We start from the raw sequence: 24,390 nt of genomic DNA on the forward strand, positions 1-24,390 counted from the left end.
GTGGGAGCAGGGACCGAGCTGCAGGTGGTGGCTGTGGCTATAGTTAGAAACTTGCTGGGGTGAGCTGGACACCCAGGGCCCCTGCGTCCCATTCTCTCAGGTGGAAGAGGAAGAAGGTTTCTGCAGCCTAATCTCCATTTCTCCTGCTGCAGCACACACAATTCCACTTCCTCTGGCTTGCCTAGCCTCGGTTTCCCCATCTGTAGAGAGATGGGGTGTCAGGTGCCCTATGTCTTTAACTGCAGGAGAGTCACGGAGTGGCTGATGGAGTTCAGCATGGGGGGGTCCTGGGGAAATGAGATGAGGGAGGGGGGAGCGAAGAGATGCAAGCATCCTTCTCCCTCTGTCCCTCAGGGTCCTGGGGTTGCCCTCCCCCATCCAAGTCTGAGGCCAGAGAACCACCCAGCAAGGGCCCCCTATGTTATCTACTGAAGTTGGCACATAGACTCCATGTATCTAGTGCTGGGAAACTGGCACACACACACCATCCCACCCCAGGGACAATGTTCCCCTTTCCCCACCACTTTCAAGCCTTACCCCCAGCCCAGCAGTGGAGACCCTAACCCAGGCGTCCGAGACTTCCAGCAGAGTCTGAGGGAGTGGAGCAGAGGCAGGCATGGTGGGGGTGGGGGGGAGCCCTACCAGCCCCCTCCGGTGTCCCAGTTCCCAGGCAGCTCTTAAAGAGACCAAGATGAATCAGCTAGGGGCAGCTTAAGGGGGTGGGTGTAGAGGAAAGTGGGTGGTAGGGAGAGGATTAGATTTGCCAGAGTTGGGGGAGGGGGTTGCTGACACCTCCTCCACTTCCCTAGAAGCCCCTAGACTCCTGTATCTGGATTTTCCCTCATCCCATGGGACGTCCATGCTGGCCACCCAGCTTCTGACTACCACCTCCACAGATCCTGGCCCCTATTCCCCTTGGGCCCCTGCCCACTTCTCCCCCTCCCCCGTCTTCATGCCACCTCCATCTCTGGTGAGGGCTGCCAGCTGGCACTGACTGGTACTAAGCACAGAGAACCAGCCCAAGGATTGTGAGGGCCTGAGGCCCGGCCCCCAGAGCGGGAGGGGAGGCTGGCATCTCAGTGCCACTCTAGGATGTGGGGGACAGAAGGCACCTTCCCCTCCTGATTGCCTCTCCAGGTCTTGTTTCCTCTGCCCCTCTAGGGGCAGGATAAGGGGGCACCAAGGTGCTGGGGAGGAGGCTGAAACAGGGTCCTGGCCCCTCCCTTCCCTCTCATACTGCCTGATAGGTGGTCAGGGTGGTGACATGGAGAAGGAAGATAACTCAGCCAGGCACTTCTGGTCACGGAGGGGCCAGGGGCAGTCGAGAGAAAGACAGAGAAGGAGAGGGACAAAGAAATGGAAACTGGAAGGCAGCGGACAGACCGGGAGCCGGCAGAGACTTCAGCTCTCACGCCACTTCTTTGCTCAACCCCCCCTTCCCACCCCTTGCTCCCCAGTGCCCATGGCATGAATTTCAAACTCCTTGGCTGGCGTTCTAGGCCCCTTCCCATCCCTTCAGCATGGGAAGGATCTACCCCAGTCACTGGGACCCTCCCTTACATCAAGTCTCCATTTATACTGTATATGGTACCTGGAGCGGTATGTCTCCCCACTTCTACCTGATGGAATTCTTCCCGTCTTTCCATGCCCATCCCAAACGAATACCTCCCTCTGTTAAGCCCACCTGCGGCCTCTCACAGTATTCTGAATTGCCACAGTCCTTTCTGGGAGTCAGGAGTCCCAGGCTCCACCAGGAGCAAGCTGGGTGACATCTGGCCAACCTCTCTCCTCACTGGGTTTCAGTTGCCTCACCTAAAATGTGATACTAAATATCCCCACCAGTGGTAAGCATGAAAATGGCTTCCATCTTTTGAAAGCAATTTTGCAACAGGTTTCATGTTCTGCAAAAATGCTCACATGAGCAATTCCTTTTCTGAGTCTGTGCATTTACAGGTACTTACAAAGGATCTACTGTGTTGCCAGGCACTGCAGGAGGTACTGGTGATTCGGCATGAACAAAACAGACAAAAACACCTGCCCTCAGGTGTATGTATTCCGGTATAGAAGGCAGAACATGAACAAATACACAAATGAAATACATCCACTGGTGTTAGGTGCCCTGGAGAAAAATAAAGCAGGGAAGGTGGCTCAGAAGTGATGGGCTGTTTTATAAAGCTTGGTCAGGGAAGGCTACTTTATGGGATGGTGACATTTAGATGGAGACCTGAAGAAAGTGAGGGAACAAGTGTGCAGATATTTGACAGGAAAAATGATCCAGGCAGAGGGAACCACTAGTGCAAATGTTCTGGGGCAGGTGTTGGAGGAATACCTAGGTGGTCACTACAGCTTGAACGGAGTGAGCAAGAGGGAGAGTGGTGAGACATGATGTGGAGGGGGTTGTCTGCCTGGCTCTGCCTGCCTCTGCCTGCCATTGTGAGCTGCCACTGTGAGCTCTTCCAGGTCTTACACTGAGTGCTTTAGAAGGCTCTGGAGGGTTTGGAGCAGAATGACCAAACTGTTAAAGGATAGCTCTGCTGCTGCTGTGGAGAATAAATTGCATGGAGCAAGGGCAGGAGATCAGTTAGGAAACTAATGCCATGATCCAGAAAAGGTGCTGGTGGTGCTAAAAATGGACTGGATTCCAGATATAGTCTAAAGATGGAGCTGAAAGGGATTTGCTAATGGATTGAATGAGGGGTATAAAAGGACTAGAGGAGTTAAGGACAAACTCCAGGGTCTTTGGTCTGAGCAGCTGGAATGAAGGATGATCGTGAGCTGCGATGAGGAAGATAATAGGTAGAGCAGGTTGGTTAGAAGTCAAGATATCAGTTTTGGACATGTTAAGTTTCAGATGTTGTCAGACCATCAAGTGGGTAGTCAAGTCTGGAGCGTTCAAGGCAAAGGAATGAGCTGAAGGTATACACTTGAGAGTACCCGTATGGAGGAAGTCTCTCGGGGCCTACGTGTAGACAGAGGAGAAGGGTTGAACGCTGGGGCACTCCATCTATCAGAGTTCAGGAAGAAGAGGAGGAACCAGCAACACAGGCTGAGAAGGACCAGAAAGTGGTCACTGGTGACAAACGAGCGGAAGGAAGATGAGGCCTAAGAAGTGACCGCTGAGCTGGCAGGCCATGGGGACCATGAGTAGAGCAGTCTTTTTGGAATGAAGAAGGAAGCAAGGCCGCAGCTGCAAGTGACAAGGGGAAATTTGAAGAGAGGAGGAGGTGTGAAATGGTCACCTGGAGAAAGGGGGTGACTGGGCTATGGACAGGAGCAGCAGGGCCAGTACCAGAGACGTGTGGTCCTGAAGTTAAAGTGGGACCAGCCGGCAGGGAATCATCGGGATTCCATCCTAAGCAATTACCTGCAATACTTATAGAAAAGGCATTCACTGAAGCATTATTTATAATCATAAAACAGAATTAATCTAAATGTCCAGAAGGAATTAAACGAAGTGTTTTATATATACTCAGATGCTAAAAACTATGTTTATATAATAAACACCTTTTATAAAATATTTGCAAAACATAGGGCTTCATAACTATAGGTGGATAAAATCAAGAGGGAGAGCTTTTCCCCTTAATTTTAAGAACCTATTGAAAAGATAATCTTCCCCATTAAAAAAATGAGCAAAGGGACACAAACATCACATTAGAAGAAATGCAAATAACCAAGGTATGTGAATGAAAAAGAGGGTCACCTTCTCTTCAGAGAAATGGAATCTGAAACAATAATGAACTATACTGTTTTCCTATGTAATTGAGGAAGATGAAAACTGACAAAAATCTTAGGGCTGGGAAGAGTTTGGGGGAGTTGAACTCTGTTGCAGTTGGGAACGGAAACGGCCCAGCTGGCTGGGGAACGCTTGGCAATATTATGAATGGCCTTTGTTATGTGTATGCCTTTGACTTAGTTTGCCTCATTCTTGGAATTTATTTCACAGGGATGCCCAAAGACGTCTGCAGAGATGTATATTCCAGGAAGCATTCCTTCTAACAGCCAAGCAGAAAATTATAAATACATGTTATATATGTGAAACTTGAAAAAAAAACATAATAAGACGCTTGAAGGCCTATCATAATGTTCATATGGTTATTGCTGAGTAGTGGAAGTACAGATGTCTATTACTTCCTTTCTCCACCCTCTCTGGAACAACCAAATATTACTTATATGGATAGAAAATGATTCCGTTTTTTCCTTAATGTTTATAAACTCTGCAATAACACTGGAAGGTGCTTAGGCATGTTAGCCGAGAAAAGCAGAATCGAAATTTAAACCACAGTAAGATCCTGACTATACATGTTCAGGGCAAAAAGTCCGGAAATCCATCAGTGGGGTGCCTCTGCGTGGAAAAAGGATGGCTCTTTTTCCTCTTTGCACTTACCTATTTTCAGTTTTACTACACGGTATGTGTTACATTCTAACAACAAACGTTTTTAAAACTTTTTTATAACTAATCACAAGTGGGCTGCTGAGTGCCAAGTTGTGTCATAAGCGTCATGTGAGGTAACCACGTGTGCAGACTCACCAGCTGCGCAGAGCCCGAGCCATGAATTCTACCGCGTGGCCAGCTCGCAGCCGTTTTTGCCTACCCGCCTTATCTGCTCGGCGCTCGGCAAGAGACGGGAACTCGCCTGCTCGTGCGGGGTTTTGCCGGGCCACGGGGCACGCCCCGCCGCCCCGCTCTGAGCCTTCCGGGTCCAGCGGCGCTCAGCTGAGCTGCGAAGGCTCCAAGCTCAACCCGCGGGAAAGGCCTTGCCCGCCGTGGGTGGGGCTCTGGCGCCCCCACGTGCCCAGCCCGGGGAGTGCACGTAGCCGCCCTCAGAGGACCCCGTTCCCCCGGGGGTCTCCGGTGCTTTCGCCCAGAACTGGGAGCGAGTTTCATTCTTCAAAGCTGCCCACATTAGGCAGGCAGGGACCCCTTCCTCTCAGTATCCCTTTCCCAGAGGCACCTGGTCTCAGCCTCTGGGGGAAGCAGGGTTTCCAGCCTGACTTCAGAGGCTTTTTCCAATGTTTTCCCAAAATCCCAGATAAGCTCATTTTCCTGACTTTTGACTGTAGGCTCAACTCCACTGCCTCAGGGAACATGAACTTCTAGTCTACCATCACTGCTTTTTGTTGAGAGGGGGAACGTGATGTCTGCAGCCAGAACCCTGGAATCTCTATCACCTCCTAGCTGTGTAGCTTCGGGAGAGTTAGCGCTGAGTCTCCAATTCCAGGGGCAAAGGGACAATCCATTCGGGTCACATGAGAATGTGCAGAGATGCTCTGGAATCTATTAAGGGCAAGAGAAAGGCTGGTACTACCTCTCGTTTCCCCATTCGGGGCTTTCCACTCAGTCTGGGCCCCTCATTCCCCCAGATTATAAACCATCCTCCCCTCTGAGGATCCCGCTCTGCCTGAAGCACCCCTTCGTCCACAGCAGTCCATGTTTTCTGACTCCCACTGAGTGTAAGTTCCCCGAGGCCACTGAATGGTGGTCTTTTCTTTCCTACCCCTAAGCTGAGTAGTGGGTGTGGCATAAAGGGGCATTAACTGCTTGTTTGCAGTCAGTCCTGCTCCGTTCCTGCTGCCCTCTCTAGCTCCCCCTGCTCGCTCCCCATTTGTCCTCCCTCCCCCCCCTCCCCCGACGCCCCGGTCCTGAGGTGCTTGGGGCCAGGCCTGGAAGACACCGGACAGGTGCTGGCTGGCTGAAGGAGGTCAGGAAGGGAGTGCCCTCCTTGGGGCTCCACAAGGAGAGAGCCCCGCGGTGCATGGGCGCTGCTGAGTCAAAGCCTCTCCCCGTCGGCCTCCACTGGGCACCCAGATGTCCACCAGAAGTGCTCTGAGGGCTTCACCTCATCTCCCCTAGAACAAGGGTGAGGCTGGGCAGCAGTGAGCACGAGGATGTGGGTGACCACGTGACGTGTGTGTGTGCGCGCGCGTGTCTACATCCCAGAACACACGGCGGCGCCACCAACAGAGATACCAGAGCAGCCAGGGTTAGAAACAACTAGTGTATTTTTCGGGGAGGAGAGACGGGGTGCAGATGGGAAACGGGGAGGCAAGGGGCTCTTAGTGTTTGCCAAAAACCGCTGCCATGCACTCTCTGCCCCTTCTCGCCGTCCTCCTCCGGGGCGAAGCCCCAGCAGCCTCTCACCCTGCCTCACAGGCCTCCCTCGCCCTCCGCCCCACCCACCTGACCTCAGCCTCCGGCGACTGGGCAGAGCCCACCGGGTTCTAAAGCTGGGCGAAGCGGGCTCAAACTAACTTTTCTTCCCCTTCTTCCGCCTCCCACCTCATTCCCATCACTTGTCTAAATAAAATACAGAAAAAGCCAGTGCAGCTGGTACCTGGGAGAATTAAGTCACCCCGGGGCGGGGACAGGGGTGGGGCTGGGGGCGGGGCAAGCAGGGGAGCCTCAGCCGGGTGCCGCGGAACGATGGGGGCCACGGGGGCGTCCGGAGGGCCTGGCTCCGCCCTCCTCCCTCCCAGGCTGGCTGAGAAGCCTCCACACCTGCCTCTCAGGCACCATGTTCAAGGGGTCCCCGGGGTGGGGGCAGCAGCGGGGCAGAAAAGCAGAAACTAGGCTCTGTAAAAGCAACCCTTTCCCTTGGTTCCTGAAGGAAGCCCTCTTTGGATTTAAGGCAGATGTGGAGTTTCCTGGAAGCAGGGGAAAGGAAGGGAGGATGGAGATAGATGCTTTTTTTTTTTTTGGCTTTTGTTTTTCCTTCAGTATAAAACCACTGTAGAAAATAACTTCTCTTAGAAAAAAAAAAACAAAGAAGAAAAAAACCAAAGGGGTATTTTTCTTTGGCTTTCAGCCCCCTCCCATGAGGTGCAGGGCAGGGGGTGGGCATGAGGCAAGGAGGGAGCAGAAGGCCTCCACCCCCGCCCCTGCCTGGCAGGTCCCAGATTACATGATGCTGCAGTTCTGGGGGTTCTAGAAGAAAAGAGAGTGGGGAGCGGTGTGAGCAGCAGTGCCTGGCCCTGTGCCCTTCCCACCCCTGGCCCCCAGCCCTGCCCCTGCCCTCCAGTCTGGGGCTCAGACAGGAGGGACAGAACACAGGAGCCGACTACCTAGGGTCTTGGGCTGATGGGAGGAGGCTCCCACTCCCCCGGGCTGCGGAAGAGAAGGCTCCCCCCCCACAGGGCCACCTTGCCCTAACCCTCAAGGACCAGGGTCCTCTGCTTGCAGGGTGTGGAGGCAAAGAGACAACTCACCTGGGTTCTGGGACTGGAGTTGCCCAAGAGGTAGGAGCGGGTGACCAGGTTGTCCCCGAAGCTGCCACCCCCACTGCCCCCCACACTGCGGTAGCTGCGAGTGACTGTGACACTGGAGGCAGAAGATCCAGAGGAGATGGATCCGCCCACCTGGGCTCCTGAGCCGCTGGCAGCAGCCTTGTCTGCAGGCTGCCCACACGTCCCGCACAGCACGGTGCGCGAGCGCAGGTTGTACTCAGCCGGGTCCCCCGAGCTGCTGCAGTGGGAGCCCTGAGGAGGGAGACAAGGCTCAGGCGGGACGGCGAGTCTGGGACTGACCGCTCAGGCCCAGCACCCAGGCTCAGCACTCCTGCAGGCTCCCAGCCACCAGGCAGGAAGGTGGGGTGCTGTGCTCAAACCAGAGAGAGGGCATGGGGCTTGGGGGGAAGGGACGTGCTGGGAGGAGTGGGAGCAAAGACATGAAAGGGAGAAGGGTCAGGGAGACTCGGGCACAGGGACCTGGAGCTGTGGCTTTGACCTTGTCCTGGCTACTCTAAGCTTAAGAGGGAAGGAGAGAGAGTGAGCAAGTTGGTAGGGCAGCAGGCAGGCAAAATAAACTGTGGGGGTGGGGAAGGAGGGAATGACAGAACATTCTTGCAGAAAAAATGGGGGAAATGAGAGGACATACATGCAACAGGAATGGGGCTGGGACAAGAAAGGAAATGCATGCAACAGAAATGGGGGGACAGAGGTGGGGCTGGGTGCCCCACATCTATCCTCCGTTCCCCTCCCAAGAGATAAATCCAGACCCTTGTCCACTGCCCCAATGGGAATACTCCAGGGCTTCAGGAAGTTCCCACTGCCTTCCTTACCAGAGTAGGGCACCCAGACACCTGGGTTCCTGTTCAAGGTATAGGGAGGAGAGAGAAGAAAAGCCAGGGCAGCGAGTGAAGTTGCAAAACATTCTTTAATGAAAAGATTTTTGGTGTGGGGAGGCCAGGGAGAGGCTGCCCCCAGGCCTGGGTGGGTGCCCCAGTGTGTGCTTGGCCTCAGCGGCGGCTGCCACTCACGTGGTGGTGATGGAGCAGGTCATCTCCATCCTCATCCTCGTCATCCTCGACCACAGTCACTGAACGCACCAACTTGCGCATGGCCACCTCCTGCCAGGGACATGGGGACCAAGCCCAAGGGTTAGGGGAGTCTTCTAGGGGAGGGATGTGTAGCATATCCACTCACAGTGACCACCTAAGAAGCTTTCTTATGGGCTGCCCTTCATTCACCCTGCTGCTTACTCTGTCCTCTGCTGGAGGTGTTGGGAGGTAAGAAACTGTTTTTACTCCACAGGGACAGTGTCAAGCTTTCTGGGTAGGAGTATGGCTCTGCCTTTAACAATCCTCACTATCTAACTTCCACCCCTCATTCTGCTAGGGGACGCATCTTTTGATTTGCCCACTGGGTAGAGAGTTTGGGGCCTGGGACCTTAGCAGAGAACTAGGAGAAGGTGGCCCTGAATTGGCTTCCTTAGACTGGGGCAGCTGGCTCCGACTTGGGCCATCAGGGGACCCTTGTTCAGCAAGAGGCCAGCCTGCAGTATACTCACTTCCCCAGTGGAGTTGATGAGAGCTGTGCGCAGGCTGTTCCCGCAGCCCCAGGTGTTCTGCGCCTTCCACACCAAGTCGGTAGGGGGGCTGTGGGTGGCCCCAGCTCCTGCAGCCCAGATCTGGGGAGGGAGGATTAGAGACTCACTCCAGCACTCCCATCCTTACCCAAGGCCAGCCCCAGAGTCCCAAACACCCTGCCACTCACCGTCACCACCTGCCCAGCCTTCAGGGTGAACTTTGGTGGGAAGCGGTAGGTCAGCAAGGGATCATCTCCATTCTGGCGCTTGATCTGCCAGTTGCCCATGGACTGGTCCTGCCAAGGAAGGACAGGGGAAGGTATGGGAAGCTTGTTCAGGCTTTGGTTTTACCTCATACAAGAACACAGACAGGCCACCATCAGAGACCTCTCCCTCTATTGCCCTCTTAACTTCCCTCCTGGTCAAGGATAACAGCCATGATCCGTGGGCACTTACGCTGTGCCAGACACATTGTAAACTTCCACCTTCCCAACAACTCAAAGAATTAGGGACTGTTATTTATCCCTATTTCACAGATGAGCAAACTGATGCTCTGGGGGGTTAAATAACTTGCCTAAGGTCTCACAGCCAGTGGTGAGTCCTGGAGCCAGGACTGGACCCCAGTGTGGAGGAGACACACACAGTCGCCCTGGTCTGCCTCTGCTGGGAGGAATACTCCCCTCTCCAACCTTCTGACCTCACCTGTCAGGTTTTCCCCCTGAGCAGCTGTATTCCCTGGGGCCCGCCTACCTCGTTAGACTTGTTGCGCAGCCGCACGAACTTGCCCTCCTCATCTACCTCCTCCACAGCCACGCGCCCGCTGGTGCGCGCGTGCTGCGAGAAGCTGCTGCGGCTCTCGGTGGCCTCCAGCTTGCGCTTTTTGGTGACGCTGCTCCCACTCTGCGTCTGGGACGAGTGGGAGGAGGCACGGCCACGGCTGCGCTGCGAGGTGGGGCTGGGGGACAGGCGTAGCCTGGGGGCAGGGAGACAGGGTTTGGGGGGACAGTCAAGCCAGGTAGCGGGTCAGAGGCCGCTGCTAGTGCCTCCCTGACTTCTCCCCAGCCCACCTCTCCTCCTCGCCCTCCAGGAGCTTGCGGTAGGCATGGATCTCCATGTCCAAGGCCAGCTTGATGTCCAGCAGCTCCTGGTACTCATCCAGCTGCTGCTGCATCCTTGCCCGCATATCCGCCATCTCCCGCTCCTTCTCTGCCAGCAGCCGCCGGCTGGTGTCACGCTCACGAGCCAGCGAGTCCTCCAGGTCCCGCAGCTTCGCTTCCTTGGCCGCCAGCTGGGCGAGGGAGGGGTGGTTCGTGAGTTAGTACAGGGAAGTAAGGGGCAGGGGCTTCCCAGCCACCCTCCGCAGGGTCTCCAGGCTCCCACGAGAGCCCGTCATGGGCTCTCACATGGCCTTGGCTGGTGACCCGAAAGCCCTTCCGAGTATCTAACTAGAATCTCCTTGCGAGGCTAGAGCTTCCTTCCTCCTATCGCAAATGGCACAGCCAGCTAGAATAACTGGGGACTTAACACCTCGTGCAGATCCGAGTTAGGGATGATACGCAGATTTCCATTGTTAAATGGGAAAACCAAGGCTCTCAGAAGTTAAGGTCGCAGAGGTGACATAAGAGGTTGAAAAGATTAAAAAAAAAAAAGAGGCCAACCTGGAACAGCAAACAGGACTACATCCTAGGCCCCTTACTCAGTCCGCGGTCCGGGAGCACGTTCTGTCCCTCCCTCTCCCCCCTCCTCGGGACTTCCCCACTTCCTCCTACCCTGACCCCTGGCTGACGGTGGGAGGGGTGGGGGGGCATCACCTGCTTCTGGAGCTGGCTGAGCTGGGCCGAGAGGCTGTCGATGCGGATGCGGCACTGCTGCAGCTCCTCGTGGGCCGCCCCCGCCAGGTTGCTGTTCCTCTCCGCTGACTGCCTGGCGTTATCCAGCTGGAGGGGAGGATGCAGGGTTAGGGCTGCAGGGACTGGGAGGGAGGGAAGGGGAGGCCCGAGAAGGCACCATCGCTGCAGCCTCAGGTCCTGGGCGCCCTGTGCTAACCGCCACCATCCGCCTGATGCCCCGTGGTGGGGCTGTTGGGGGCAGAGCAGTGAGGGAGCTGGGGGAGGGCACGCACCTTGGCAGAATAGGTTTTCTCCAGCTCCTTCTTGTACTGTTCCACCTGGTCCTCATGCTGGGCCCGCAGCTCCTGCAGGGCATCCGCCAGCCGGCTCTCAAACTCACGCTGCTTCCCGTTATCAATCTCCACCAGCCGAGTTTCATGACGGCGCTTGGTCTCACGAAGCTCCTGGAGAGGTTGAACCCAGAAACCAAGATCAGAACCAGTCCTTAGATGCTGAGACTCAGGTGGCTGAGCTCCCCATCCAATCCTAATCCCAAGTGGAGCCACTGTCAGCCCCACTTTAACCTAGGAGCTGGGTGCTGGCCATTCCCTGCTCCCCATCCCCTAGGACAGGGAGTCCAGCAGGTGAGCTCTGCACACGGTGGACCCCCAGCCCCAACTCTGATGGCCGCCACCACCCAGCCTGGTCCTCGGGCCTGCAGGACACAGTCCCCACCTCACTGTAGATGTTCTTCTGGAAGTCTAGTTCCTCCTTCAGGGTCTGCAGCCTGTTCTCCGCATCCACCCGCCGCAGCATCTCATCCTGAAGTTGCTTCTTGGCCTCACCCAGGGCTGCCTCGAGCTGAAAGGAAGGGGTCAGAGGTCAGGGAGGGGGGTTATAGAACATCAGAGCTGGAAGGAAGCTGGGCATGGGCTTCACATCCCTTTATATGTGCAGAAACAGGTCCAGAGGGTGAGAGCCGAGGGTGCTCACAGAAGTAATCGTATCTACTCACACACCGTAACTACTCTGGGTAGGTACTATGCCAAGGAAAAAGATAGCACCTTCCATCCCTGGCACAACACAGCAATTTCTATAAAGGAGGTATGTCCAAAGTGTAGAGGGAACAGGAGGAAAGGAGCCAAAGTGTGTCTGGGGTGCAGAGGGAAGGCGTTCAAGAGGCTAAGGCCTGCAGGACAGGTTAGTGGGGCCTGGGGAGGGACACGGCCGCAGCTGCAGAGACAGGCAAGAGCAAAGGTGCACAGGCGCACTGCAGGGTCTTCGGGAGGATGAGCACTGTGGAGGCCCAACTCCCAGGGAGGAGTGATGGGAGACGGCCGGCCGGGAAGCCAGGGACTCGGTCATGAAGAGATGTGCCCTCATCTGCCACGAAGAGATCCTCTAAAGTTTGAGCAGTGGGGGCACCTTTCTCAGATTTTCATCTTAGAAGGCGCAGGCTGGCCCGTACGCAGGAGATTTGGGAGGGGCATGGCCCAATCTTGCTTCTGTAGGCAACCTGCTGGCACCTCTTGGTCTCTCCGTGGTGGACTGTGGTGGCAGGAGGCAGGACAGGCAAGAGCCCAGGACAGAAGCTTGACAACTGACTCTAATTCTGGCCCTGTTCTTGAGCTGATGAGGTTCTGAATTTGGGAATTAAGCCAGCATCTTTTATTCTGTTCCCTAGCTTGTAACATGAGCAATTAGAGGACAGAAGAGATAGCAAAATATTTTAAAAGTAAAGACCACCATATACATGCCAAGCATCCTATATGTGATTAAGAATCAGCTCTCCATTATGGGCTCTGTGGAGGGTCTACACTCCTCTCCTGTCTTCCACAGAGATCACAGCTCTCTGTAGGAAGGCCAAACACGTGGGGGGACCCAGGACCAGACACAATTCATTGCAAAGTTAAATGGAAATGGCTGTAGATTATTTTAAACGAACTGTGTTAGATACCACGGGCAGCAAAGGAGACAAAATACAGTCTGGATGGGTACAATGGTGCTGGGACAGGTGAAGGGTTCTGATGCCATGCAACAGGTCAGCTCAGGCACCTGCCAGAGCCACTGGGATGGAAGAGTGAGTGTACGTTTGTTTGGGGAGCAGAGGGATGGGCAGGGGTCAGGTGGGGTCACCTTGGCCACTTGGCCCCGCAGGTCATGCAGCTCGTTCTCCAGTGTGCGCTTCTCACTGAGAGCTGTGCTCAGTGCAGCCTCCTTGGAGTTGAGGAGAGCCTCCAGGTCCTTGAGCCGGGCCTGGGCGGCCAGCAAGTCTCCCTCCTTCTTGGTGTTGCTAACGAAGCAAGGGAAGAGGGAATTTAAGAGGGGAGCCAGGTCCCCCAGGGAGAGAGAGAAGTCTCTTTTCGTTCAGCCTTGGGGCCTGGCACTGCTGTCCCTCACACTGCCGGGAGAGGGCATCCTTGGCTTTGGTTTCTTTGCATCTGCCTGCCTCTGGGGCTGGACTCCCACTTCCCCCAAGGTCCCCCAAACCCCCTTCCTGCTTCTCCACCCCTCCCATGACTCAGTGCTCAGGAACGTGCCTGGGGCCAAAGGCAAAGCCGATCCCACGAGATGAATGCTTTTCCCTCTCTCCCTCCCATTCCTGCCCAGAGACAGGGCCACCTTTGTCTCCGGCCCCTTCCCACACAGGCCTTAACCTTCTCCTTCCTGACTCCACCCACCTTCCATGCAGCCGAACCTCCCTTCCTGTAGGCACCCAGAGAACCAGGTTCCCAGCTCTAGGGTCTATGCGTCCCTAACCTTTTCAGTTTGACCCCCAAGGGTTGGTCTCTTGATTCCTTTTATATACGGGGACCTTGGGTAGGGAAAGTCTGGTTAAAGCTCAGGGAAACGTGGGATGAGGACACCCAGGCATGAAACTGACCCCTTCCTTTCTCACATCGAGTCTGGGTGCCCTGATCTGGGCAGAGCACAGGGCTTCCACCCCCCTCATAGCAGCCAGAGAGAATGCTGGCTGCACATATCAGCCCTGCCCACAACCACGAGCCTCAGCGTGGGCCTCCAGATGTGGCCCCCTGGTCTCCAGGTCCATCTGGGCTCTAGCCTTGAACGCCCTGCTCCTCCAACTGGGCGAAGCTTTGGCTAGAACCACCCGAACAGGGGGCGCCTCTGCCATCTCCCTCTCCTTTCTGGGCCCCTGATTATTTTTGCTGGATAGTGAACTGGAGTAATAGAGGGGTCCTATTTTCTCAAAAGCCCCTGGGGAACCCCACTTTCCAGATGTTATGATCCCTTTACCAGTGTCTGGTGAGAGAAAGCAGCAGAGCCAAGGGGTGGAGGGGAAGGTCAAGGGGTCTGGTCGCAGCTGCCGTCCACAAGCCATCAGTTCCTATGTGGGAGCCCACCATGGCAGATGGAAAAAAGGGGGACCAAACACGGGTGGGGGGGAATATTCTATCCCGGAAGGAAGGAAGAAAAGGGGCCCTGCCAACATTTTATCCTGCCACAGCCCTAAGATCCAAGGTCCAACAATTCTCTGTGAAGCAGGTTGGAGAAGGCTAGACTGGAGGGAGCTCAGGAGGGACGGGCCAAGCCTGAAGCAGTGCTCGCCTGCCACCAGCTCAGGAGGTTTCAAACCCAGTCACCTCCCCTCCAGCTCCACTGGGAGGGGGCCGGAGTGTGACACCTGGAGGGCGGGTGTGCGGCCAGCCTGCGTGCATGCTCTGTCCAGGCCTCTGGCCACACCTCAGAACAGTGTCTGTTCCCCTGTGAGAAGAGGCCCTTCCAGAACTGGAGGATTGTCTCCCCTCCTCCGTCTCAGCCAGAAAAGCTAAAAATAAAGTCAAAACCCAGCTCAGGTTTTGGCTGCTGTCTGGCCCAGCCCCTGGCTGGGAGCGCGGCCCCAACTTTCCATGACTTCAAAACTTTTCAAAAGCCTAAGCAGCTGCAGGGGGAGGAGGGAAAAAGAAAACTGCCGACGAAGTCAAGCAGCGCAGCAAACAGATCCGAGCTGCTTGGGAAGCCTCCGAGGCTGGCAGGGGCTTCCCAGAGGAGGCCTCCCTGCCCTGAAGGCCAATGGCTGCAGCTGGCCTAATGGGGTGGCTCTTAGAACTGGGAGGACGAGAAGGGGCTTGGAGTGGGTTTGGCTCAACCCCCTCCTTTACAGATGAGGAAACCGAGGTGTGAGGAGGAAGGTAAACACCCCGGTGTCGAGCTCTGAAAGCAGCAGCAGGGACAAGGTTAAAGAATTCTGGCAGCTGCTGACTCTTCCTCCTCGTCCACCACCCCGCTGCCTTCCTCAGCCACAGGGCTTGAGGGAGTGGAGAAGCCAGCAGGAGAGGGTGCCCAGCCAGCCCGAGCTGGGAGAAGCAGGAAGGAGCCACACAATGCTCTCAGAAGACAACCCAAGGGCATCTCTTGCCTCGTCCTGCCTCCCTGGCCTCCTCAGACTCCGGAGGAGGAACTCCAGGAATTCTCCTTGCAAAACCCTTTCGCTGGCAGTGCCAGGCAGACACTGATGAGGAAAAAGAGGTGTGCGGTCCCTGCCCTCTGGAGCTTACAGTCTGACCACCACAGGACAACCTCTTCTAACCTGACTAGCTTCTTCACTTCCTACTGGTCCCAAAGGGGGTGGTGGAAACAACAATATGTTATGTACCAGGCACTGCTCTAAATATTACAGTGTTAACTCACTCAGTCTTCACAGCCTCCCTCCGTGGGCGCTATTACTGTGACTAAGGAAACTGCCACCAGGGCCCCGCGGTACCCGGGTGGCGCAGCACCTGCCAGGCTGTAAAGGGCTGGAAGGACATTAAAGGGGGCTTTTTCACTTTCCCCTCCTGGAGGCTTTGATTAGCACTTGAAAGAGATGCCAGTAAGGACGAAGACACACCCTGTGGACAAGGGAAACCCCCCAAGCAAAGAGAGGGAAGGGAGGGAGGCCTCTGTGGTTTTGCAGTCAGGCAGGGGAGCTCCTGTCAGCGGGGAAGAGGCTACTGTCACCCATGGGCTCATGACTCAGGCCTCAGGAGCTCTGGGGCCAGCGCGCCGCACACACTCGAGATGCCCAGGGGTAGTTAGTGCAGAGCCCATTGCCTCTCCCACTGCCTCCCCACCAGCTCCCAACACCATCTCCTTCCCAGCTGGTGTCTTCAGACCTAGCGCGACCTCAGGCAGGTGTTCAGCCCCAGGGTGGCAGCACTGCCCATGCGAGCCTGGGGGTTGGCAGTGGGAAAGCCGGCACGTGCTGGCTGCATCCCACGGAGGGGGGTGGACGCTGGCAGGGAGGACAGGGTGCGGCGGGCAAAGGGAGCTGGAAAGGGTGGGAACCAGGGGCTCTGCCGCTGACTCGCCCTCAGGCAGACAATACCCGGGCAGGGGTGGGAAATCCTCTAGTGCTCACAGGGGACACCTCAGCTTTGCCCACGTCCTGCCGCAAACCCGGTGCCGTGCCAGTTGGGGGCCAGGTCTCCCCCTCGTATCCGCCAGGTTCCTCAAGCCCAGGAGTGGCTCCATCCCAGCAGCCTTGTGAGGCAACAAGGGCCGGGCATCCTGTTTCTAACTCTTCCCCCGCTGGCAAATCTGGTCTCAGAAGGAGGGAAGAGAGTGTGGTGGGGGAGGGCAGGGTAGCAGAGGAGAATAAGGTAGAAAGGAGAGCTGGGAGCCTGCGCAGCTGTTAGGCTGAGGCGGGCGAGATGGGGAAGCCCGGCTCCAGGGCCAATGCCGGCCAGGACTCCAGGGCTGCTTTAGGGGAAGAAAGGCGCCCACCCAGCACAGCAAAGGGGCCGGGTGGGCACAGGGCCAGCTCCTGACCCTCCCGCTGAGTCACCCTCCTCAGCCCAGCACGGATGCCAGATATGGAAGCCAGTGCCGGCTGCAGGCCTGTTTGGGGCTGGTTGCTGGGAGAAACTTGTCAGGCCCGAGGGAGAGGCCCCCATTTCCTCCCCTGGGTTGAGGAGGAGACAAGGGGTTCAGAGACATCAAGAGAGGGCTAAAAATAAGAGGGAGGGAGGGGAAGATGGCCCAGGGAAAGCTCCTCGACCCTACAGAGGCTCCCTCAGCCCCGCCGCAGTCCCCTTGCCACCAGCCTCAGGCCCTCAGCCTCACCGTCCCACAGAGTTCCCCATGGCTGCGTGGAGACCCCAGGAGGAAAAGCAGAGGGAGGCAGGAGAGAAGAGGTCTCTGAGCGCAGAGGCATTTCCTGCCTCTCTAGGAAGAGCGCCCCCTATGGCTGGGCAGTGTAAGGCAGGGCTGCGTGGGGAGCTGGCAGTCCCTGCCCTCCTGGCCTGGGGACAGCTCTCCCCTAGCCACCCAGGCATCTAGCTAGACCTCTGTCCAGGCTGACTTCCTGACAGGTGATGGGGTGTCTCCTGCGGCCACCCCAAGCCTGCCCGCATGTTCCTACCAGCCTTCCCTTTGTCCCAGAAACTCTCCCACTGCAATATATCCTTCCTGCCCTCCCCCCAACTATCCAAATCCACCCCTGCCTCGGTTGAGTCCCGCCTCAGCCTGCCTGCCTCTCTAGCTCCAGCTCCACCCTCTCTCTCCTCTCTGGACGACTGTGTTCAGCTGTTGCTTTTTACCTGCTAGTTTATTCTTTTTCCATTTACGTTCTGTCTTGGGGCTTCTTCTGTATGTCCCTCCTATGCCCAGAGACTAGGAGGTTCATAAACTCAAGGCTTCTAGAGGGACCACCTCCAACCTTTTTTACAGATGGGGAAACCAAGGCCTGGAGAAGGAAAGGTTCGGGCACTTCCCTGCTCACCAGATCACCTGAGGACACTCACAGCAGTGACAGATCACAGAAAAGGGCAAGATGCATGCAGGGGGTGCAGAAAGTAGCAAAGATACACCCGGGAACAGAGCCTGGGAGACGTGTCACCCTCTGCCTGGCTTGCTAGGAGGTGCCCCAGTCCAAGAGTGATACAGAGGCCTAGTGAAACCGCCATCAAACATCACACAGTCCCTCAACTGTGTGGGGGGCATGAGGTTTGACACTCCCCCATTCCCAAAAGGATCCACTGTGTGGTTTCTTGGCTGGTCTGTGGATTTGCCATCAGTTTCAGGTAAGGAGGGCAGGATGCAGGAACGTGGGGATGTCTGGCTTCCTCTCTCTGGTGTTCAAGGTTCCATCCATTGCTGGAAAGAAGACCTTAAAGAGAGGAACTGAGGGGGGCATGTGTTCCAAGGACTTGGAAGGCCCTGAACCCTGCCCAAACCCCACCCTGTGAAGTTCTGAAAGTCTCACACCTGGAGAGCATAGGGCAGGCCTCCCAGGACGACCCCTGCCCTCGACCTCCCCACACAGCCACATGCACCCACAGCAGGCACGGCTCTGCTTCCACGCGCCTCTCTTGGCGAGACATCCGCCACACATGCCTGGGGTCTGAGGCCCCTCAGATCCCCTTCCAGAGACGCCAGCCTCCCAGCTGTCCTCCCCTAAGACAAAGCCAGGTCTTAATTCCAGTCAGAGGGAGGGCTGGGGTGCGGGAACTGTTGCTGAGAAGGGGGACAGGAGGCCTGGTGGCATGTTCAGACGCAACTCCAACAGAGGTGTTGGGTCTGGCAGGGGCCCAGGCCTGAGTCACAGCTGCCGGGTGTATCAACGTGGCATTGTACGGAGGCAAGCCTGCGGCCAGAGGCTTGGACACAGGTCCCGGACCACAGGCGGCTGACTTCCTAACCAAATGCTCTCTCGGGTCCCCTGCCAAGCTCCGCTTTCCTTCTTCTTGGCCCCTCTCTCCAGAATTCTTTCCTGTATAGTCTCAGAAATGTAGGTTGAGGCCTAGAGACAGACCAAAATAAGTGGGGGCATGGAAGGGGAAGGAGAGCCTAAGAAGAGGCAGAATGTCCTGGCGGGGGAAGGGGAAGGGAGAGATTTAGGAGCCAACTTAGAAGTCCCCTCTGAGGACAAATTAAACCTCCATCTGGTGGCTTATGGGTATTAACCCTGACAACAGTGGCAGGGGATGGGAGCCGCACCCCAAGATCAGGAAAGGAAGTGGGGGAGGACCTAGGAGTTCTGGCCCCACTGCATTCCAGCTCCAGCTGAGGAAGATTCAACCCTGTCTCCCAGAGGAGGCAGCATTAGCGCTTCAGGAGGAAGGGGAGCCTCGGTAACCCCAAACCATCTCCTCTCAACTGCCCGCAAATGGGGCCCCTGGATATGAGGGTCTCCAGCTCCCATGAGCCAGCCCTAAAGAGCCTCATGTGTCCTGCCGCGTGCTCCCAATCGTGCCCCATGTGATTCACACCCCCATCCCTCTTGCTGCTGCCCAGCAGGAACACCCATCGTGGTTCTCAACAACTACGTTATCGAGGCTTTTCGTCTCTGACTGGACAGGCTCTGGGTCTCCTGTCCACTCTCCACTCTGCCCTCTACCATGACTCAGCTCCTCTGCCGGGTCTGGGATCCCAGCCAGAATTATTCCTGGCTTCAACAGACAGGATTCAGGCTTCCTCTCCCACAAAGGGACAGGGAGCACCCCCTCCTCCTGCCCCACCCGGCCTCTTCCCCAAACCCTGTTCCCTTCTTAAAGGGACTGTTAGTGGTCAAGACCTCCTCACAGCCCAGCCTCATGTTGGGGAAGCCAGAATGAGTACAGAAGGGTAGGAGGTGGGCCAGCTCAAGGTCACCCCGCAGCTCCCTCTGGCGCCAGGCGCACGCTGTCTAATCCTGGCCAGTTCCAAGGAAAAAATCCCACATCTTCCAAGGCCTCATTTCCACCCTCAACACAGGTCCACACACCTCTCTCTCCCTTTCTCCGTGACACAGCCCTTTCCACCGTCCTAAGACAGAGGCACTGAAAATGAAGTGTCCTTTCCTGCCGGCAATAAAAACAAAGCATAAGCCAGGAGTGCAATGGCATAATAATTAATTGGTTCTAACAAACTTTCTTTGAGAAAAAGAGAAGGGTATTAGTACTTTTAATTCCACAGCTGGTGGGAAATATTTCTACTGAGACTAGCATTGGCTGTTAATTATATTCACATTAGTGTATTTGATTTTATATTTATAGGTTGGTATTTTAGAGGACTATTTTCTCACTTTGTGGGGGTCACTGTACTACTTTGGAACCTGAAGGCTCTCTGGGGACCTTTGGCTTTAACCCCTTTCTTTTATAGCTAGGAAATCCAGAGAGGGGAGGCAATTTGCTCAAGGTCACACAGCAATTTAGTGGCAGGACCAAGTCTAGAACTAAGGACACTGAGTGCCAGGGCTGTACCTATTACCTCACACTACCTGTTACCTTGCCTCTTGTTAGGGGACAGAAGATCCTACAACCTCCCCAAAGAAACTTCCCAGATCTCTCCAAGAATACTAGAGCTTGGCCTGTTCGCCATCAGTACACTGGGGGCCCAGGGAGGTGGGAATGGGATGACCTGCCCTAGTGCTGGGCCTCTGAGCCAGACCTGGCCTTGGGTACTGCAGCTGCTGCAGGGGTAAGGGGCTGGCAAGGAAGGAAGGGAAGGGAAACAGAGGGCACAGCTGGTAGGTGAAGGCATCTCCTACCAGTTGTCCCCCAGCTGTCCCAGGCTTCAGCCCTGACACTGAGCTACTGAATCACTGGGGGTGGGCCTGGGAGTGGGGACAATGAATGGGCACAGCCCATGAAGAGTAAGTCTCAGACTCCCAGAGACCAGGAGAAGTGCCAACCAGAGGCATAAATTACGGGATGGCAATCGGGGCCCTGGTAGGAATTACGGTCTCTTGTTTCTCTTGGCTCCCTAAGTACTGCTCAGCCCCCGGTCTAGCTGCACTTTCTTCTTTCTCTTTGAATCAGTGTGTGGACTTCAGGGTGGGGCACAGGGGTCGGGGAGATCAGGGTTGGTGGGGGATATAACACCAGGAGGCACCTCAGGTCAGGCGTGGGGTCCAGGTGTCTTCAAAGGCCTCCATCTCTGTTCTCCTTATGTCTCTGCCAAAGGGCACAACCCCCTTTGGATCCAGGGAGACAATTCCCACAAGTCCCAGGACGGTCTCAAGATAGGAATCACCAGCCTCCCAGTGTTCTGTCTCATGATCCACGGCCTGGCGGGGTCCAGCACAGGCTGGGCAAAGGCTGTTGAAGAGTAAGTAGGCCCTGGCAGGACAGCAGAGCACGAAGCTGTCACTAGTCCCAGGGCAGAATCTCCAGACCACAGGAGTGAGCCTTCGGCCATCCCACCGAAAATCACCCCACTCTCTGGACCCTCCAACCTGTCCCCTAAGCTAGAGAAGTAAGGTTTAATGGTACACTTAACTGGAAGTCAGAAGGCCTGTGTTCAAGTCCTGACCTATCACGCCCTTGCTGTGTGACATGAGACAAGCCTCTGTATCTCTCTGGCCTTTGCTGTTCTAATGAGAGCTTGGATGAACCCGGGACTGTACCTCCCTGCTGGTCCTCAGCGGAGCTGCATAAGGCGGTCAATCCAGGAAGTTGTCGGGCACCCAGGCCTCCTCCAGAGGGAAGAGGTTCTTCTGCTTTGTGGGCCTGGGATCTCCCCACTTCTGACTCAGCCTTCCTCCACCAGTTCCGCACAGGAAGGCATAGACCCTGGCACTATCCTGCAACCCAAGCCCATAACTCTGGACTCAAATCTAGAATTATTTGTGCATACTGGCCATCTGAAGCCCTGGTTCCAGACCATCACCAGAGGTCCTAAGGAAGGAGGCAGGCAAGAAACTCAGATGCAGTGGGGAGCAGGGGGCAGGAGAGGCACACATGGATGTAGACATCCCTTCCTTTAAGACATCTGCTGTCTCCACCCTGTCTCCTGCTGTCTCTTGTAAAGCCACCAGGGTAGAAAGGAGGGGGGCAGTATCTGAGTCATCCACCCAGCTGTCCTGCCTGGGGTGGGGCCCAGCTCTAAGCCTGGACCCCATGAGGGCGTCCCGGGCACTTCCCACCTTCTCACTCTCCCCACACTTAGGTGTCCAAATTCTCCAGGATCCAGAATAGAGAGAATGTGTGTATGTGTTCTCAGCAGAACCTATAACCTAGTTCAAGCCCCTGGGCTGAGCCAGGGATTGCTTCAGGATCTTACAGACAGCTCTGCATCCCAACCCAAAGCCTGGCCCTGAACTCTTGAGCTCCAACTAAACATTAAACCGTACAACTGCTTCTCTCTAAGCTTTAGTGGGAGGAGTTAGAACAATGCCTTTCTTCCTCTCCCAAATTCTTCCTTCTACTCTTTTCCATCTCACCCTGACCACAGCAGACGCAAAATGAGCAACAATCCTGGCTCCTCCCACTGGGGACATAGAAGGGGACATTCCCCCAGTCTGAGCCCCCTTTGTCTCCACCCTGCCTCCTACTGGCCTGAGATCCAGATGTGCAAAACCACCCCCCTTTTCCGGAAGCCCAGCCTCCCCAGCCAGGATCAGTGGGGGAGAAGAGAGGCAGGTGGCTAAATATAACAAGTACACACACCACCCCCGCCCTGCCCCATGTACGCATGCGCCAGCCTGGTCTCCCAGGCCTGGACAGCTGCACCAGGAGGCAGAGGAGATAGGTTAGCAAGAGACCATAGACTCTATTATCTGCTCCCCAGTTAATTAACGTCTTCCCCAGAAAAAGATCTGCTAAGAATGCCCTTTGTAGGGATCTGCGTGGGGGCTTGGTAGGTGAGTGGACCAGAGGCTCCCCTAGCTTTTCTCCTATCTGTCTGTCCTACTATGTTGTTCATATCACTAGTGGAAAAGACAGGAGTGATCCTTTTCATGAGAAATAAAAGTCAACCCGTCTTCCCCCCCAGTTTCCATCCACTCTTCACTAGGGGATGGACCTGCCACACCTGTCGTGCCTGGGGCTGGGGACTAGTGAGGGGGCAGGAAGAGCAGGGAACACACAGAGGTCCTGAGAAGAGCGTGAGTTTGGAGATGATGCCAAGGGAGAGAAAGAGCGGCAGTCAAACCACAGGATCCCACCACCCCAGGGATCTCCAAGCACCTTTAGTGCTTTTTGGCCTGGGTCTTCATAGAGAAAAGGAGGAGAGGGAAGAGGAGACCAATTCTTAGGCAGCTGGAAGAAGAGGGCCTTAACTTCCAGGCTCCAAAGGCCTTTTTAGAAAAGAGGGTGGCGTCAAGGAGGGTGGGGTAGGGTGGGGCAAGGATGGGTGAGGTAGGAGTGGCCTGGAGCTTCCAACGGCCGGATTTCAAAAATGTCACTGTATTCCAGCAGTTTAATAAGGCAAAGATCAAAAAACGTCAGTGGCTGAGAGGACGGGCCAGAGCAAGGACTGGGCTCGGCTGGGAAAATGAAAGTGGCTCACCCCAAGGAGGCGGGGAGAGACAGAGCCCCCAACCCTGGAAGACACCAGGCAGAGGGCCAAGAAGCGGGCGGGGGTCCCTGCCAGCCTGGGCCTAACACAACTTCCTGGACCAGGAGCCTCTGGCCTCCGTCTCCCTCCCTCCCCTGCATTCCTGGGCGAAGCAGAGGGAGCTGCGGGGGAGCTGCTCTCCTGGAGCTATTCAGTGGGCCTGTCAAAGCCTAAGGAGGGTCTCAGACATGCAGGGGATGAGGGAGGGTGTTCCCACTCTTAGAAAGAACCCCAGAAAGGATCTGTGCCAAAGGGGATGCCTCCATGACCCTGCAAGGGGTGAAAGGGGGTCACCCTGCCTTGGTGACCTCTCTCCAGCACCACTGGACATCTGCCAGCTTGGCAGTTCTGTCTTAATGGACACTGTGTATCCAGAACCAGGCTGGGCAAAGTTGGCACAGTGGCCAAGAAAGTTCTAACAGGTCCCTTTCACCCACTCCGATGTGTCCTGAGTGCCCGGATTTCTTAGACCGGGCGGGCCGGTTCTGCTTTGCCCAAGCTCCGAATGGCTATCAAACCCCACCCTGACTGGATGTGGCCCTGCCACCAGCCCTAACTCGCCTGGGATGCTCCCACCATCCCTTATATACGCCACTCTCTCCCAGAGCCCCTCCCTTTTCTGTCCTGTCCTGACAATTTCCCTTGGCACTGCCAGTCACCCGCTAGGGGCAGTTCTGGGGAGGAGGAGACTCTCTGGCAAAGTTATCAGCGGCCTGTAGCCGGGCAGGGGCAACGGCCCGGCCCGCCCGCGCTCTCCGCTCCCGGCCCCGCACGCGCCACCTGGGTGCACTCACCGCGCTTTGAGCTCCTTAAACTCCTCGCGCACTTTGCTCAGCTCCAGCTGCAGGCGGGCGCGCTCCTTGGCCACCGAGTCGAGGGTCTTGCGGGCATCCCCAAGCTCGGCCTCGTAGGCGGCCTTGATGCCGGACACCTCGCGGCTGACCACCTCCTCGGACTCGGTGATGCGAAGGCGCAGACCTGCGTTCTCCGTCTCCAGCGAGCGCACACGGTCGATGTAGACCGCCAGGCGGTCATTGAGCTCCTGCAGGTCTTCCTTCTCCTGCAGCCGGGTGATGCGGGTGGGCGACAGCGGGGTGGAGCTGGTCTGCGCCCCGCTGCGGGTGGCGCGCCGCTGGGACGGAGTCTCCATGGCCGGCAGGGTGGCAACGCTGCCCGCGGGGCAGAGGTCCCGGGAAGGGCGCAGGCTTGGGCGGAAGGACAGAGACGGCTCGGGGTCGGAGCGCGCCGGCCGGCTGGCTTCTAGGCTGGCTCCGGACAGGGGTGGGGAGCTGGGCCGGGCGCTGTCGGGCCTCGGAATCTGGGTTGGCTGGTGTGGATGCGGCGCTCCCGCGAACACTGAGTCACCGCGCCCGGGCCAAGGCCCTAATAGGTCTAGGGAATGGGAGGAGGGGCCACTGCTCTTAAAGGGGCCGTCACAGATCCACAGGAGTGGGGGCGGGGCGCCGAGGAGGGGAGAGGACCGCTGGCTGTGGCGGGGTC

General features: G+C 56.4%; 1 protein-coding gene across 1 annotated transcript; it reads right to left on the reverse strand.

Annotated features, from left to right (window-relative positions):
- Positions 1-5,977: 5,977 nt before the first annotated feature.
- Positions 5,978-24,388, reverse strand: LMNA (lamin A/C). The gene is made up of 12 exons (XM_036922495.2): positions 23,685-24,388; positions 12,766-12,922; positions 11,365-11,490; positions 10,923-11,093; positions 10,612-10,737; positions 9,868-10,088; positions 9,551-9,773; positions 8,989-9,096; positions 8,783-8,902; positions 8,253-8,342; positions 7,204-7,473; positions 5,978-6,922 (listed from the first exon to the last, which is right to left on the reverse strand). Exons 1-12 carry the CDS (start codon positions 24,038-24,040, stop codon positions 6,896-6,898), a joined length of 1,995 nt encoding a protein of 664 aa, XP_036778390.1. The 5' UTR covers positions 24,041-24,388; the 3' UTR covers positions 5,978-6,895.
- Between the last annotated feature and the right edge of the window lie 2 nt (positions 24,389-24,390).

The sequence above is a fragment of the Manis pentadactyla genome, chromosome 19 (genome assembly GCF_030020395.1).
Source record: "Manis pentadactyla isolate mManPen7 chromosome 19, mManPen7.hap1, whole genome shotgun sequence".
NCBI lineage: Eukaryota > Metazoa > Chordata > Mammalia > Pholidota > Manidae > Manis > Manis pentadactyla.